Source organism: Rhagoletis pomonella, unplaced genomic scaffold (assembly GCF_013731165.1).
Source record: "Rhagoletis pomonella isolate Grant_MI unplaced genomic scaffold, Rhpom_1.0 Rhpom_scaffold_00002, whole genome shotgun sequence".
Lineage (NCBI taxonomy): Eukaryota > Metazoa > Arthropoda > Insecta > Diptera > Tephritidae > Rhagoletis > Rhagoletis pomonella.
The window spans coordinates 44,618,049-44,636,129 of record NW_023458556.1 but is presented as its reverse complement, the minus strand read 5'-3'; the positions used below and the strand labels follow the sequence as shown (position 1 = coordinate 44,636,129).

General features: G+C 35.6%; 1 protein-coding gene across 2 annotated transcripts in view; it reads right to left on the bottom strand.

Moving 5' to 3' along the window:
* Positions 1-16,669, bottom strand: part of LOC118733677 — a 96,304-nt gene extending 79,635 nt beyond the window's left edge. Inside the window, exons 1-2 of one of the 2 annotated variants that reach the window (XM_036463186.1) lie at positions 15,413-16,669; positions 1,423-5,235 (exon numbers count right to left, since the gene is read on the bottom strand). In XM_036463186.1, coding sequence (XP_036319079.1) covers positions 1,423-4,371 — 2,949 coding nt within the window. In that variant the 5' untranslated portion in view covers positions 4,372-5,235; positions 15,413-16,669. The remainder of the gene's footprint in view (positions 1-1,422; positions 5,236-15,412) is intronic. The other variant, XM_036463187.1, reaches the window with a different exon arrangement.
* Between the last annotated feature and the right edge of the window lie 1,412 nt (positions 16,670-18,081).

The following is an 18,081-nucleotide window of genomic DNA, read 5'->3' as shown; positions in this document are numbered from 1 at the left end:
AGAAATTAACATAGAGTTAAAATTTAAAATGTGTATATAATCCAGCAGTTTTTGAGTTTAATTTGCTAAAAAGAATGCAAAGTTAAATTTACTTTTTATCACAGTTAAGGTCAGATGTTTTTAACTAAATCCTTTTTTGGGGGGTTAAACCACCCTGAAAAAAAAGAAAATTAAGAATGTTTTATTTGATGTATTTTCGAACGAATTTCCGTCATCCCTTGTCAAATTTTGTTTGGAGACAAACCGGTTTCGGCGTTGTGCCATCTTCAGTATCATTTTTCGTTCTGCATAATTTTTGTTGGTTGCTCGTATTTATACTCCTTGTTAACTACCTCTTTCTTCTGTTAGGTACGTCTTTTTAGTTTTGCAGTGTTTTCGGTGCTCAATAGGTAGATTAATTGTTTTGGCTCGTTTTTGACGGCAGGTAGAAGTCCGTGATTTTTACCCTCTTTGTTTTTGCAGTTGGTGTATTCCCTTCCATGTCTGTCCTTAATATGTTTTATTAATGTTTTATTTCGAAATTCTATGTACTTCGGAAGTTATAGCAGTTAGAAGTAGAAGAAAGGCAACGAAAGGCGGTACATTTTATTTTTGGCGTTTTTTCGAAAAGAGTTTTTTCTAAAAATTGTACAGGATATCTCAAGATCTACTCGATTGATTTGGCTGAGATCTTTACCGCAAATTCTTTATAATATTATTTAAAGCGCTGCATATGTATGTTTTGATTTAATGTTCCGTTCTTAAGTTATGAATTTAATTAAGTAAACATTTTCATGAAAATTATGTCGTGTTTGAAAAACACCACAACCACGAAAATTTTAAATGTTTAAAATAATTGTGAAGGGTTGCTAACTTCGCTTGAAAATATTTAAGTTTTTTTTTAAATCGCGAAAATTCGACCGCTAAGTCAAAATTTGGTCGAAGTTAATTTTGAAAATTTTGTGGATGTCTTTGTTTTGTTTTAAGGACGACCGTAATATACACTGTATATTGTACCGGCAAATTGCCAAAAGAACTCACGATTTTTTACAGGGACTCAGGGGTCCGTTTTGAAAACAAGTAATATGAACGGCTTTTCCAACTCAGAGCGACAGACAATTTAGTCTCCATGCGTGGTAGCCAAATTCCAATAGTTCCATCTCATCACAATCAGTTTTAACAGTGGGTCAAAAATTATACTTTTCGAACCAAAAACCTATCCTTAAGAATGCCATTTTATGTATTTTGGAAAAATGGCAGTGTTCCACAGAAATGTTAAGCATCAAAATTTACTACGGATCCGCGAAAAAAGTAAATATCTAAATAAATAGGGTATTCACACGAGGTCTTAAGCGTCGCTATGGCGTTAGCCCGTACAATTTCTCAACGTAAAATAACACTTAAATTATTTTTTAGACAAGTTTAAAAATTTGTTTAACTCACCTTCACATTTGATTGCTGTAGTTGCAAGAATGTGGCTATTCCATTGCGCACACGATTCTTGACGCCGCGCACCGTTCCCTTCGACGAGCGTATAGTCGATGTGGCCGAACCGCAACGTATATCCTTATAGCCCGCGAAGGCATCGTCGTGCAAGCTTTTCGTTTCGTATTCGGAAAGACTTTCCAAATCATCACCGCCAAGATTGGCTGCAGCACCAATATCGAAACTACGGAAATTTTCATGCTCCTTCACATGGAAATCGTAATATTTATCTGCTTCGTATTTGCGCGGCATCGAGTTCATTTTTGTATCGACGAATGTACCGTTTTCCGCGTTTAGAATGAATGTTTTATTTGGCAACGAAGCGCGTTTATTATGGTGCGTATTGTTAACGCCAATATTGTTGCTATTGCGTTCCTTTAAGAATTTCACATGTTCAATATTAATATAGTCCGGTTCGTTGAGCGCATCTGGCAAAGTAGTTGTATGTGCATCGCGATCACCATCCGCATCGACATCACTGCCACCATCAGCGCTGCCTGCACTACCACCACCACTACCACTACCACCACCATCGCCATATTTCGCCTCAAAATCATTTGTAGGAAATTTGCGATCGCGTATATCGCGCAACAAAGAATCTGGCAGAAAGGCGCCCAACATTTTGACACGCGCGGCTGTTGCGGCATTACCGCAAGCTTTCTGAGTTGTTGGCGAAACGGAAGACTGGCGTATGAATTCGGTGGAGTGAAGCGAATCACAGCTGAGGGAAGACGATTCGCTTTCCTCGCTATCCGTGAAACTGCCAGCGCGTGCATGATCACCATTTGTATGCGATTTGCTGTTGATGGAGTTGGGCGAGTCCAGCGCCGACTTCTTAACGCTGCCATTTAAGCGAATTTTGGTGGCCTTCAGATGTAATTCCATTTTTGGTGCAATGCCATCTTTACCCTTCTGTGAAGAAGAGTTAGCCGCTGCATTTAATTTCTCAAGTGTACTCTGCAATTTGCTCTGCGGTGATGGTGTGCCAGGTGTTAGATTGCCATTGCTCTCCAGATCACTGCCAGTGCCACTGTCTAAAGTATCGCAAGGCGAAAACTGGCCGCTGGACATAACATAGTACAAGTACGAAGGATGTGACACATTTAGTTCGGTGACGGTTGTATTGCCCGAGGTAATCGCGTTGCTGCTAGCGTGTCCGTTACTGCTGCCATTACCGTTATATTTGCCGTTAGCCATTGCGCCTGCATTCGAATTCAAGTTTGCATTTGCATTCCCGCCCGACACAGTTACCGCGCCCGAATTGAGAATTGTCGTCGATGTCAATGTGGTCGCCAATGGCGTTGCCGTTAACGACATCGATGTAGTTGGCTTTTGCACCATTTTCTCGTCGTTGCTCGAATTTAGATCGTTCGCACTTTCACCCGTCGTTGTTAGTGGACGCGCACAATTTTTCTCTTCAATAGTTTCTGTTATGTGCACTGGAATTTTATGTGTTAATTCTTTAGATTGACTTATTTTGGTTGAATTTTGTTCTTGAACTTGTGCCTCGTTAAGGGTCACCACTGTCACCTGTTTTTCGTTATGTTTATTCACTTTTTCTGGTTTAATTTGTATCTTCAGCACATGCAATTGCGTAGAATCCGCATTTGTTTGATCAGTATGGCGTCTGCGCAGAATATCTATTTCTGTTTCTGTTTCGGTGAGTGCACTTGCACAATCTGCTTTCGTTGCCGTAGTTGGACTATTCGCGGCGATCGCATTCGAATTCGCGTTCACGTCTGTGCTTTCCAGCTGCTGTTGGACATCTGCACTGCGCAGACCACTGCCAGCTTCATGGTGATCGCATTCGCTGCCGCTTAAGACATTCGGACAAATACGTTCAAACGCGTTTTGACCAACACTAGTCACACAACTTTCGTCGTGATATACATTAGACGCCACATTCGTAGACGCAGTCACAGTCGCAGTCGCAGCCGCAGCCACAATAAGTGATCCAACATGATTATGATCAATATTATTAGTTGCTCGCTTATGTGCATCTTCATTATGCTCTACGCTCTTGCCTTGATGATGTTCATCATCACCATTGCACTGTATGATCATCGGGCCGCGCTGGTTTGTTTGACCATTTACGGTCGTTTTTATTGTTGTTTTCGTATTTGCCATAGTCGCAGACGAGCTTGTCTCGGCGCTCTTTCTATTATGGTCATTTATGCTCGCAACACCTGCAGGCTCGGCCTCGGCAACATTTCTATTTACTTGCGATTTTCCAACAGTAATTCCAGCGCCAACTGAACTATCTTCGTTTCCATCCGTTTTGCGCATTTCTTCGGAGTTGGCGCCGCCACGATTGCTCTGTCCATTATTGGCTTTTCCTCTCTCACTCGCCACTTTCAATAGCAGTTGTGGAAAATTTGGAACTGCTGTAGATGTTGTTATTGTCTGCTTGATTGTGGAATAACTAGTTTTCTGATCGTTGACGTACTCACCACTTTGTATGGTAAACAAACGTCGTTGCATGCGCTCATCATTGGCGCGTTCGTAATGAGTGACAGTATCATTATTATTTGTACGTTCATCATCGTTCAGGTAATTATTATCATCGTTAACACCAATTCGCATTGTAGTTTCTTTTGTTGTTGCCACCAATTTACTTTGCTGTGGCTGCAATTTTGTGACCACTGTTCTAGTTATTGCCGTCGATGGTGTTGGTGTCATTTGTGTTGTAGTTGTTGTACTTGTATTTTGATAGATGGTGATCTTGCCATTTTCCGCTTTCTGTGACGGCCTTAACGTTTCTTGTTGACAATTGACGATGAGTGGCTGGTGCTGCTGCTGCTGTTGTTGTTCTTGTTGTTGTCGCTTTGTTGCTTGGTCTTGGTCAATTACAATTGAGATGCCACGCGCTGGCGTCGCACTCGTATTTATAACAGTTTTCGTTGCCATTATTGTAGTTTTGGTTTTCTACGTTTCTCTTTTTGTGTTTGATCGAATTTAGATCTTTCTTAGAGGCTCGGAGTCTGCCTGTGAGTAATCTAAATGCTTTAAATTGCTGCTGATTGCGAATTGTTTGATTACTTGTTTTTCTGATACTTATTTTTCTTTTTCCTTCTTTTCCTCACCACACAATTGTTGATATTTCTCGGACCCTCTTGGCTCCTGCGTACGACGCTTTGTGGCCTATGCAAAATCAGTTGGCAGTTTTTACGACGTGTCTTCCTCGGCAAGCTTGCTTTTCCGCATCTGCCGGTGCTGCTCTGACACCTCTTCGTTTGCCTAGCTGCTTAGCTGCCTGGCTGACTTCGTCTACTTTGTTCTTTTGCTTACAACTTTGATCTGCAACACCTTTCTTTTGCTATTGTGGCTTTTGTATAGCGTTTCTTCGTTGTCGCTTCTTTGTGGTTGCAGCGTGATTTGCTGTTATGCAATTTACGGCATGTAATATAATCGTTGCTACTCCCTAACAGTTAGTTATACACACTTACATATGTACATATGTACACGTTAGTCACTAGATAGACTCGTCTGCATTTGCAATTTTCTTCATGCACTTCCTTATTTGATGACTTTATAATTTTCTTTGGTTGATTTCATTGTTTCCTCTTATCGTTTTTGCGAAAGCCCATCGCTGTACTTTTGATCTTATAACGACTTTTTTCTTTATAAGTGTTTGCAACTTTAAGTCGCAATTATTGCAATAAAACTGCAGGTGATTATTTGATTTATTATCTTTTTTACTAAGTCTTCCAGCTGGGTTGTGCAGAGTTCGTATTTTTATAGTTTCGAGTGTTTTTATGATTTTTTTTGTGTCTGTAAAGATAGTTGAAAGTTGTAAAATGTTAATTTTTAATGGTTTTACAAAGCGTACAAAATAGGGTTATAAAGAGTAAAACAAAGGCTAAATCTTATCTTATATATACTTATATAAATAGGCAATCATGTTTTCTTTACACCCCTTTTACGGCTAAAGTATACTTCCAAAGAATAGAGCATTATATATCATTAAAAAGGTATTTTGACGCTAATTTGCAGAGGCTTACTAAAATCTCAAATCGATTTAAAATAAAGCGCCAAAATCAATTCAAACCATAAATGTACATACTATAAATGTACGCTTTAATATTGATACTGAATTAAAGAAAAGTGCTAAGCAGCAGCTGAGGAATAAAATTTAAGTAGATTAAGTTTCATGCAAGGAAGAAGGTAAAAATGAGTATCAAGATTCTAGAAGAAGAAAGGGATAAAGGCAAAGATTAAAATGGAAATGGTGGGAGGGAATAAGTGGATGAAGAAAAAAATAAAGATTAAGATCAGGGTAAACGTAAAGGTAGAGTTAAAGATAAAGATAAAAATGAAAAGTTAGATATAAATATAATACAAAAATAACAATAAAGATATAAATAAATATAACAAACGATAGACAAAGATAGAGAAAGTGATAGAGATAAAGAAAATAAAACTCAAGGATGGGATATGCTATGCCATGCCATTTTATGTTCTGTTATGTTATGTTATCTTATGTCATTTTATGTTATGTTACGTTACGTTATGTTATGCTTTGTTATTGTATGTTTTGTTATGTTATGTTATGCTAAGTTCTAAGTACAACTCTTCTCCACTCAACTCAACTCAGCTCAACGCACTTCAACTCCGCTTAATTTTAGTGGTTGAATTTCAACCGCGGGGCGAACACTAGAAATTTTAAATTTATACTATATAAATATGTATATCGTTAAGAAAAGAAATGAATAAGCTAATCAAGTTGCTATGGCTATATTTTTATCGGTTTTCTGAGAAAATACGTAAAGATAAGTAAACCATAAGGAGTATTTATTACATTAAAATAGTGTCTAATGGCTAGTCCTGTAGATTATTTATAACCCACTATTTCAGTCAAAGACAAAGCTAGCTCTTAGATTCTACACCCACCTTATTCATATTTCTGCAAGTTTAACTTTCGGTTGATGTCGGTATTTTTTACGTTTCACCTCACCGTTGAAACACAATACCAGCGAACAGCGAATTTTCGCCCAGTAGAGCGACGACGTCAGCAAATTTAGCCCTAAAATTTCGCCCAGTAAAAAACAACTACGGCGACAATGATAAACAACAAGATTATTATTATGTGGCCACAATGGACCGTGTTTTGCCGCTGCCACCAGCGACGACAATAGAAATAAATCTATCGTCGCGAACAGTCGTCGGGCGAACGTCGTCGTTTGCTTTGGTTGTGTGCATTTTTATATACGACAGTGTGTTTTAATTTGTACAGCGAACATTCGCAGCGAAAAATTCGCCGTTCGCCGGCTTTGTGTTTCAGCGGTTACAGGGGCACGACACAGAGAGAACGAAAGTAGATAGGGAAATAAATGTAGCGGTATTTTAAAGCTTTTAAGGTGGAGGAGATAGACAAATTTTCTCAATGATAAAATAATTAATCTGACCTAACAATTAAAATAAACTTTTCTGTTTATTATTTTATTACTATTAAACAAGAACCATTAGTACAATAAGAATTGTCTTCTTTTTTAGCACAACAAAATTTGCATTAATTGAAATTAATAACACATAAACTATTAAATAATTAATATAAAATATAAAGACTTCAACTAAGACTTAAACTAATGTGATGATGATGATGGTCGCTCCAGCTAATTGGAGAAATGAGAATATATAATTTTGTTTTGAAGTTACTTTTGTTTAAACTGCCTCTTGTTATGACTGGAATAGAATTCCAAGTTCTAATAGCACCGATGAAAAAGAGTCTAGTCGATGTTATAAAGTTATAGTTCCTTTGAGCGCTCAGACTTCGGGAATATTAACTTTTCATAGAGGTACAAGGGCGTCTTTGTAGAGATAAGCCGGAACAGAAAAATACACCTTCTTGCCTTTAAGTAGTCCTGAATTTCACATCCTAACAGACTTGCCCTCCATTTCGATATGAGATCGAAATTTTTAAACCGTCATTGATACAAAAATATGGATGTGTTTAATACTTTTTAAAAAAATACACTGCAGGCTGGTTTTTAAAACCTTCTATACTGGAAATCCAAGATAATTCTTCTGCCCAACGATATTATCTTCCCTGTATTCTCCATCTCAAAAACTTTAAAATACAGGCACCGAACATAACAGTTATTGATGAAAACTGTCATGGAAAAATTCAGGAAGGAAATGTTCTACAACTAAGTGATACAATCGATTTACTTTTTCACCGAGACTCAAATTTTAAAATAAATTTTTTTTTGCAATTTTTATTTTTTATTTAAATTATTAACAATTATTTTTATTTTTATACTATAAATCCAAAATAACAACTATTTTCGATTTTTGTATTATATGTCTTAAATAACAGTTATTGAAGACTTTTATTTATACAAGTCATTAATAAAAATCCGTCAGTGACTTTTACTTTTAAAAGTCATCAATATAAATCAGTCACCGACTTTTATTTTTTTAATCATTCGTATTAAAGTCATTAATATTTTTCGCAGTGAAGGTGTTGGGAAACAAAACTTTACTACGACTTATACAAATGACTTTTATATGTATGATTTAGAAAATAGAGGTCAGTGACTGATTTTTATTTATGACTTTTATAAGTAAAAGTCTTCAAAAATAACTGTTATTCGCAGATTATTTAGATAAAAAAAAAAAATAATTGTTATTTTGGATTTATAAAATAAAAGTCAGAAATAACTGTTATTTAAGGACTAATTAAATTAAAGTAAAATATAATTGTTAAAGAGCGACTTTTTTAATAAGAGTTGTAACTGTTACGGTCCCTGTTAAAATACCATTACATTTATTTCATTTATCTCTTGCCGTTCTAAAAATATTTTCGTTTTGTCTCGTTTTTTTTTCAGAATAGGACGCAGTGAGGCATCGCTGGCGCGTCATTCATTTCATTTCATGCAACCACTATTGGTGGTCTAACAAAAACTAACACACAATTTTTCTATCTTTTTTTGCCAGTAAAAACCAAAGTTTTCTGGAGCTTTGCACTCATTTGACACCGGGATAGAACTGTGTACAATTTTTGAGAGAAAACGGTTCATGTGGTCCAAAGTTATTCAGTAACATATGTAGATCAAAAAACTATTCCGACGATTTGATAACCTCCTTCTTTTTAAAAATCTAATAATATTTTGTTTCTATTAATTGCAATGTTTTCTCCTGGAAAATTTTTATGTTTAAAGTATTTATTGTCCAACATGCGAAACCTTGTTATGTGAAAATCTAAAAAAAAAAATCATAAATTTCCTATGGAAGAAAATGCGTACCACCGTTCACAAAAAAATTATACAAAAATCAACGCAGTTTTTAATAATTTCGCTTGCTATGTGGGCTACATGCCAGAGAATTTTCTAAAAAATAAATGATAAAAGGTTTAAATTTATACGAATATGTGTTGAATTTTTCTAAATTTTGTGATACATATAAGGTTGAAATAATTATGAATAAAGAAACTTATCGAAATCGAAAAAATAATGAGTATACACAATACACCAACTATAAAAACCAATTCATAAGTGAATACGTGAATAGGTGTATGTATGTAAGTAGGTATGTGAAATCATGCAAATGTAATGTCACATCAAGCCATGCGCGAAAATCGTGCAAAAACACAATAAAAAATGTTTTATTGAAATCAGACTTTAGACAGTTAGCGAGAATATGTACATATATTAAAAAATAATTATCTGTCAAGCGAGTGCATATTAATTTGTCCCTAAACGCTTGAAAGAATGGGTTTTATAAAAATGAGATCTACAAATTGTTGAAGAGGCAAATGGTCGATAGACAGCGCTATATTCTATGCAGATTTATACTACTGCGCAGTCGCAGCAAGCAACAAATACCGAAAAGGCATTTGGAATTTCCGATAGTAAATTAATACAAAATATTAGCATTTAAAACGCATTATTAAACATTGGGTGACATAATTTTAATGACTTCAAAACGATTGAGTTACAAGAAGTAAAAAATTAGTGAAGTTTTTTTCATTGGCAATAAAAACTGCGTTTTATACCGTAAAAAAGGGTGTACTATTTTAGAAAAACGAAATTTTTAATTGAAATTTTAACAATTTGCCAAAGTTGGTATAACAAGCGGGAGCTACTAGAATCAATAGGCAATATCTGCCTAAATAAATTCTCCATAATAATTTAAATATGTTAAGTATTTTATATTAAGATAAGAAGCTGGTTAGCTAATGAGCGCAAGTCGCGTCACCAATTGTCATGCTAATGGACCAAAACTCGCATCTGATTAAACGTGTTGGGATAGAAGTAAAAACATAAAAAAAAATAATAAATTATTATGTATGAACAAAAAAGTCTAAAAACAGGCGGCCCTTGTTGTAGTCACTAGTACTTACATATATACTATGTATGCATGTACATTAGAGTGGTCCAAAAAGAATAAAGTCGGCATTTTAATGCCGTCACTACCTAGGATTGTTCTGAACCGAAAAGAATATATACCCCTATTTTTTATTTTGAAATCAAAAAATATTTTGGGAGTGCTCAAAGCGCTCAAAGTTTTCCATGTATTTTATATGGGGAAAAAACAACTTTTTCGTAGAAATGATATAAAATTCTTGAAAAGCTATATTTTTCGATCAGAAAACTGTGGTTCTCTTCAGGAGACTTACAATATTAATATCCAATTGTTTATTTCGTTTATTTAACCATTTTTTATTGGTGCCACCATTGCATTTTCTGGGGGTTTTGGACCACCTTGGTATAAAATATAGTTACCATGAAAAAATGGTTAAAGAAACAATTTGGTATTATTACTAGGAATCACCTGAAGATAAGCAAAGTTTTCTGATCGCAAAATATTGATTTTCAAGAATTCTACACTATTTCTTCGAAAAGTTGTTTTTTCCCCATGTAAAATACATGGAAAACTTTGAGCGCTTTGAGCACACCCTAAATTTTATTTTTTTTTCAAAATAAAAACATAGGGGTATATTTTTTCGGTTAGAACAATCCTAGGGGGTGGCGTCATTAAAAATCCGACTTTATTTTTTCACATACATTTTTGGTACCACTTTAATGTACATATGTGTATTAGAGTGGTCCTTAAAAATATCAACATCATGGGGCACCCCTTTATTTTGTTCTGCGTACATATGTACAAAATAAAGACATTCGAGTAATTTTCAAAATTAAAAAAAAAAAATTGTGAATAGCGACCAAAATAAAGACATCCACGAAAATTTCAACATTTTTAATAAACTTTTAAGGGTCGCAAAAATTTTGCAAATTTTTGACTTAGACCAGCAAGCAAGTTTCATTAATATGTAAAAATAAGATTTCAAATAAAAGGAATCAAATTTTTTCAAACCCTGGATGTGTTTATTTTGTACGGGGATCACCCTGATAAATATCCTTGGCCATAAAAAAGATTTTCTTTAAATATTTGTTGAACGTATGTATGTAGATTCCGTTTTTATCCGGTTAGCCATAATTCTGGATTTTACAAAAAAACAAACGACTATCATATTTGTACAGGATTGCCTTGTAGAACTATGGACAGAAAAAAATCATGAATTTAAAAGCCTTTAAAATACCAACATTCAAATGTTTATACAATAAATTTCAACAATAAAATACGCATCTTTTAATGGAATATCCTTTTATTAAATCCACTGCAGTAAATTCAAGGTTAAACATCAAATGTGGATATGGCCACACTGTGGAAGTGAAACGCCTTTTTAATTATTAACCGACTTCCAAAAAAGGATGAGGTTATCAGTTCGTCGGAATATTTTTTTTTATTTTTTTTATGTATGTTACCGCATAACTTTGCACCACGTCAACCGATTTGAATAATTCTTTTTGCAACGGAAAGGTAGTGTCTCAGAGGTGGTCCCATACTAATTTTAGTTTAGATCCGATCATTGGATCATGAAATATATAGACATATATATATTTTTTTTAAGTCGGTTTTTTTTTTGCTAAAAATTACTTTTTTCTAGTTAGTTTCATATTGTGCACTCCGTGGATTCTGGGGTAAATTTTTGAAAAAATAAAAAATAAAAAATTTTATTGAAAATCAATTTCAATCAAGTATCTACGATCTTATCGCATTTTTCGGATAGTTTCATAATTCTATCGGTGTAGAGCTTCTGTGATTTATCGGCTAAAAACTTGACCAAGTTATTTTCAGCGGCTCTTTGGTCGGCCAATTTTTTACCATCAAGAAAGTTTTGCAGGTACCGAAACAAATGGAAGTCGGACGGTGTAAGGTCCGTGCTATCCGGTAGATGCATTAAGACTTCCCAATCAAGTTCCGTGAATCATCAAAGATTTGTGTGGCTTGACATTGTTATGATGGAACACTACTCCGTTTCTGTCGGTGATGGTCATACAAATTTCTTTGCGTGGCAGGCAAACATCGCGCGTGTTTGAGTAGGCTGCTCATTTTAGATGATTCCAAACTGTCATGTGGTTGATGTTTGGTGCGTCCGCTATCTCCTGCCAGCTTGCATGCCGGTCTTGATCAGCCATTTGCATTATTCATTGACTTTTCCAGTAACTGAGCGACCAGAGCGAGGTGCATCTATGTCATCAAAATTTCCGCAATGGAATCGAGCAAACCACTCCTGGATCCGGCGTTCACTCACAACATTTTCACCGTAAACTTCATAAATTTTTCAGCGTTCTCATCTTTTTTATAGTAAAAAAAGCATCACATAGCGCATTTCTTCAGATATTTCAATCAGTTCCAAATCAATATAAATTTTTGTACGAGCGTCAAATTACAGAACTGTCTGCACTAAAATGTAGCCTGAAATGTTACCTTTCTAAGGCACGGCGGTTTATCGTATGTTGTTGGATTAGTGTTACCAGATGTGTAGGCATATATTGTGACGAAAATCCGCAGATACTTTTCATATGACCTAATATGTATTATTCTGAATATTGGTTATGGTCTTAGTCCTCCCAATCATTTTCGTATTCTTCTTCGCCTTCGTATTCGTTTTCGTCTTCGTTTTCATATTCGACTTCGTGTTCATCTTTGTATTCGTCTTCGCCTTCTCAATCGTATTCATTTACGAATTCGTTGTCGTCCTCGTAATCATCTTTGTATTCTTCTAAGTATTCATCTTTTTGTTCGTCTTCATCTTCTTATTCGTCTTCGTTTTCGTTTTCGTTTCCGGCTCCGTATTCGTCTGTGTATTATTCTTCGCATTCGCATTCGTTTATGTCATTGTAATTTGTTAGCTTTTCGCCTTAGCACATTTCGATAATTAACTCTCGACCAGTGTAACCAGATGACCACAAAAATTTAATTTTGAAAAAGCGTTAGAAAAATGTATATGCTATCAAAAATTAATTTAAAAAGAAGTCAATTCCCGAAAAAAACTCTTCACCAACTCCACAAGTTCTGTGTTATTTTTGAACGGTAAAAGGTAGTTTTCGAAATATTAAGAATTTTTAGTATTGCCGGTCCGAATTTCATTATCAAAATTAGCAGCAAAAAGCTTCAAAAAGGCTAACCTGATCACACTGCTCTCGATGTTACTCTTTCGTACGTGTTTATTGATATATCTGTACTGTAGTGTTTTCGGACGGTACTAGCTCTTACTGCCAATATAGGAGTATTACATATATGTTCTGAATAAATAAAAAAGTTGTCATAAAGAATCAGAAGAAGAGGCATATACCTATGTACATATGTATACATATATATATATATATGGCCATTCTTCTACTTTTTAATTCTCGTTGTATTTTACAACCTTAACCAACAATTATTGCTGCTAAACAATAAATTAACTAGGTTTAAGACTAATTATATGCATTAAACCATATAAAAGAAAATAAATAAAACAAAGACAACTTTTTATTAGTCGGAAGGTTCGCTGGGTTTAGGCGTTATTACATACTTTATTTTTATAATTATGTATATATAAAATATAAACACACACCGACAGCACTTGCTAGCATGAAACTCCAAGGTAGGTATGTATACATTATAGCTAAAAATAAATGTGAATTCAAGACAGCATTTGCATTTTTTTATTATTGATGAGATTGCAGTCAGTTTGGTTGTTTAGGTGCCTGATTTGCTAGCTGGTGTAATGAGAAGTCGCAGTGGCGTTTGCCGCAGTGGAACAGTGAGGTACACCGAAACCGGTATGAAGTCAACTTTATACATATTGAGGCCGGTTCCGAAGTAAGGCAACTCAAAGTCAAGTAAACGCTTTAAAATTAAGCATGCCACGACCAGGCTGTATGCCAGACGTCCTTATAGCAAAGATACGTATGCACTGCAGTTGGCCATAAAAAAATTATGACAGTTTTTATTCGGTATATCATACATACAACAATATGTATGTATATTCGTATAATTCAAGTACGCAAAAGGCACCTGCGAATGACGTTGAAAGTGCTTCAATACAACAAATATATGTACATAGACATCTACCCAACTATGCGCATGGAAACACGCATACATATAAGGATCAAAACTAAAAGCTCTTTTCATTCATTGCCCATTAATTGTGTGGCCTTTCCGCCTTTTTCGCTATCTGCATCATGCACGCATCATCTTTTACTAAACATTAAGTTGCTTGTGTTGAACGTTATCGCGAACAAATCAAAGGATTTTAAAGTGTAAGAAAACATTCCCAGCAGGATGTAGAAAACTTCGAAATAGAAATCATTGCACAAAGGTCACAAGTAAAACCTGAATAACTTGATTTCCGCTCAAACCATATTTTACATACATATGTATGTATATGAAATAAAAGTTTTTTTTTTTGGAAATTATTGTTAATTAATGACACGTCCGTAGTTAGTAAATTGTGAAGATGATATCCTTTTCGATTTTAATGCTCCTTTCATTGGAAGCATTTTTAGAGGTCCATTTTTGTTTATTTAATGCAGGCGTCAGCTTGTAGGCGCAAGTACGGTTGATTAGATCGCAAGGGTTATTTACCGAATCCCGAAAAATTTTTTCTTGCCGGAATGCTCGAATGGAACACTATATGTAGTCTGAAGAAGACCGACCATTAGCTCTTAATATGTTCGGGATCGATTCCTACAGTCGGCGACCATGGGTGGAAAGTGAAACCAAGGCTGGCGACAAACTAGCATACATACTTTTACATAAGCGGAAGAAGTGGGAGCAGCATCTGAAGATTTGTAACTTCACTTTGAGTATACTAAGATTTAGTCTAATTTATCATCACTTATTTTGTTATAGAATGGTGACGTAGAACCCTGGTCAAAAGATGATTGACTCGGTTTTTAACCGACTTCAAAAAAAGGAGAAGGTTATCAATTCGTTACCGCATAACTTTGGACCACGTCAACCGATTTCGATAATTCTTTATACATCGGAAAGGTAGTATCTCACAAGTGCTCCCATACTAATTTGGTTTAGATCCGATCATTGTTTCATACAAAAATTAACGGTATTGCTAAATTTTTATATGAGAATTTTTTGGTTAAAAATTACTTGTTCCAAATCGGTTTCAGCCGGTTTTTCTGTAATATTTTTAGGCGGATTTTTCCCAATGATGTATTTTCCGTCAATCCTTGACACATTTTGTTTGGAGACAAACCGGTTTCGGCGTTGTGCCATCTTCAGTGTCATTTTTCCGGTTTTCTCCGACCCAAATTTGACAAAGGATGACGAAAAATCGTTCCACAATACATTATACTCATACCCTGGCGGAAACACCAACAACGAAAATGAGAAGATTTTTTGAAATCTTATTTTTTCCAATACCGAGTAAACCGGACTTTTACAATTGAATAAACAGGGGTTTTCAACTAGGTTGTGCTGCCAAATAAAATGATTACATATTTAAAAAAACATTTTATGCATAAATGATTTTTCTTTGAAGTGTTGCACAATTATTTTAAGAAAATTCGAACCTAGTCCGAAAGAACTTTAACATGTCTTGCCTTCTAGCCCTGCTAACGCATTTTGTACTACATTTAGCACCAATGTAATCACTCACCTCTTACCAGAGAGTTGATAAAAGCGATTGCCGGATGATTAAATTACTTTTTTTAATCGTTTTTCGGTGAGTTTCTAACTTGCTCGCTTATGTGTATGTGTGTATGTAGTTCTCTGGCTAATTGCACGCTTTCCAGTTGTCTACTATGTACTTTTTTTCTAATATTTTAATTTTTTATTATTTTATGTTTGCTATTCTCCTCTACACTTTTTTATACATGCCGAATTGGCCACAAAACACTTTTCACTTCAGTTTTAAGTTGTTGCATTTAACGATTTTTATTTTTCTATACACTTTCTAGTTGGTTTTCGGAGGAAAGGTACTAACTGGGTTGATTGGTAGAGCAGTGCACGTTTTTTGTGTTTGTAAATTCACTTCACACATGCGTTTTGTGGATTTTTCATATTCTCGGATTTATTTTTGATTTTTCGTTTTTGCTATTTTATATTTTACTTTTTCCACTTTTTATCCTTTCTCTCTCTCTGCGCTTTTAAGTAATATGTATGTATGTAAGTGTGTTTTATTGACTTTCACGAAATGCGAATTTCCAAACTCACTTTATACATATAGAATGTAAGTACACCACAAACACTCGCTACTACCAGGCGTTTATGCAGTAAAGAAGTTCCCACATGCTGCAAAAGTAAGCGCTTTGACTGTGAAAGAAAGCCGGTGTCGCTGTGGATAGGAAGTGTGTTGAAGCACTCTTCAGTGCAGCTTGTTGTTGTTTTACTGTTGTTGGTTGTGACGGTGCAGTGACACGCCTTGTTGCATTGCTGCAGCTTCAATTGCTGCTCCTACAACTTTGGTTGCTCTTGTTGTTGTTGTTGATATTAAGCAGATGGGTAGTTAAGTAGTTGGTGTTGGCATTCCAGTTTGCCGTTGTTGCAGCTTAGGTATGATGTATTGAATTTCAAGTATCAATTTGATTTACTAGCCCACTTTGTTTTTTGTGTCGGTTGGCGATTGACAGCACACCGCACTACACCACTACGGCGTTTAAATTCCGCAACTTTGCAATGAAACAGTAAACTGCTCCTCGATCAACACACACGCGCTATTGAGTTCTCCACAACAACTTAATGCAAATCAACTTGGAATATAACTTAGTACTTTACTAGGTGTTATAACGGTCTCGTTGGTAAAACGCGCGTACGGCTCATTCAATATCACGTCGGCGACTAAAACTACCTGCGATCAGGTATATTGCGCTTTGCCACTTGCCAAACAGCGAAACAACAAAGCCAGCCAGCCAACCCATCTATCCACTCAGCAAGTGGAATGCGATGCGCTGCAGCGTTGGCGAAGTCTCTGCTCTTCATTCGCTGCTAATGCTGACGACGCCGCCGCTGCTGGGCTCCATTATACCAAAGCGCTTATTTGAAGCCGCCGCTGCTGTTGCCACCGCTTTGGCGCAAGCTTTCGTTGCGGCGCGGCGTGCGCTTTCGAAAATAAATGAAAAATCGCCGAACAGCCATTCATTCGGCTTGGCGAAGACTTCGAAAAGAAACTCAAAACGTATGCGCGGTAAGTCTTAAAATAAACATGAAAAATAAATGTAAAGAAACCGAAAGCACCAGCGTTGGTGAAGTCGTCGACGTCGTCGTTTTTGCACGTTGTGAGAATTCGCTTAAGCTGCTAACAGCTGCCGCAACACCGACGCTTCTGTCAACTTTTGCGTTATGTTAAAATTACTATAGCTGCGCGCAGGCGCGTGTTCGCCACTCTGCTGCTGTTGCGGCAACCATAAGCATTCAAAGCGCGCGCAGTTGTTTTTTTGTTTTATTTAATTTTTTTAATTTTATGTTTCCCTTTTTTGTTTCTGTTGGCTTCCAGCCACAAAGCTATTCATTCAGTTACTTTGTTTGTACTGCCAAAGCGCAGTTGTAGTTCTTAGCTGTTAAATAGTAGTTGGCACAACTTGACTGGCATGAAAATAAACAAAGCTGCGTTTGTTCATACAAAGCGTGTTTTTTATTTTTATTTTTAACAAAACAACAGCAATAACCTGACAGTAGATATTTGCCTTATGAATACTTGAAATTCTGCAACTACCTGCGATGCTGTTTTTTTACGTCGTCGATCTTATTTGTGTTTAAATGCCAAGCTTCTGTTATGGCCTTTTCATATTCTATAGCACTAATAAACTGTCAAAACAAGGCAAAGCAGCATATGATTTCATTATACACAAAGAAATATTGCTGGGCAATTTCAAATATTACTACACACAGTATACAGTAATCCAGATAGGCAAAACAAAAAAATGTAAATATGCTTATTGGACAATTTATTTGAATGTATTCGTTGATATTTTTTCACAGTTGTCGTTTTCTTTAACCCAAATGAAATCCAATTTCAATATTTTCTTATAGTGGAAAATATTTTCAAGTCACATAAAATAAAACAACGAGAAAAACAAAATTCCTAGCAAATCAGGCTTGCAGCGTAAGCGATTATAACCGGATGCAGTTCCTACTTGAGTCATATCTGGTTCAAAATACAACTTTGAGTGAATAATGGTGGGCTGATTTTGGAAAATGGACCCATAAATTAGGGGGTAAAACAAGTATTACTTAGCTTAAAGGTAGAACTCTCTAATTTTTAAATATACCACTCTTATAGTGGAGACCTATAAAGTTTTTATGAAATATCTACCCAAAGTTATATAT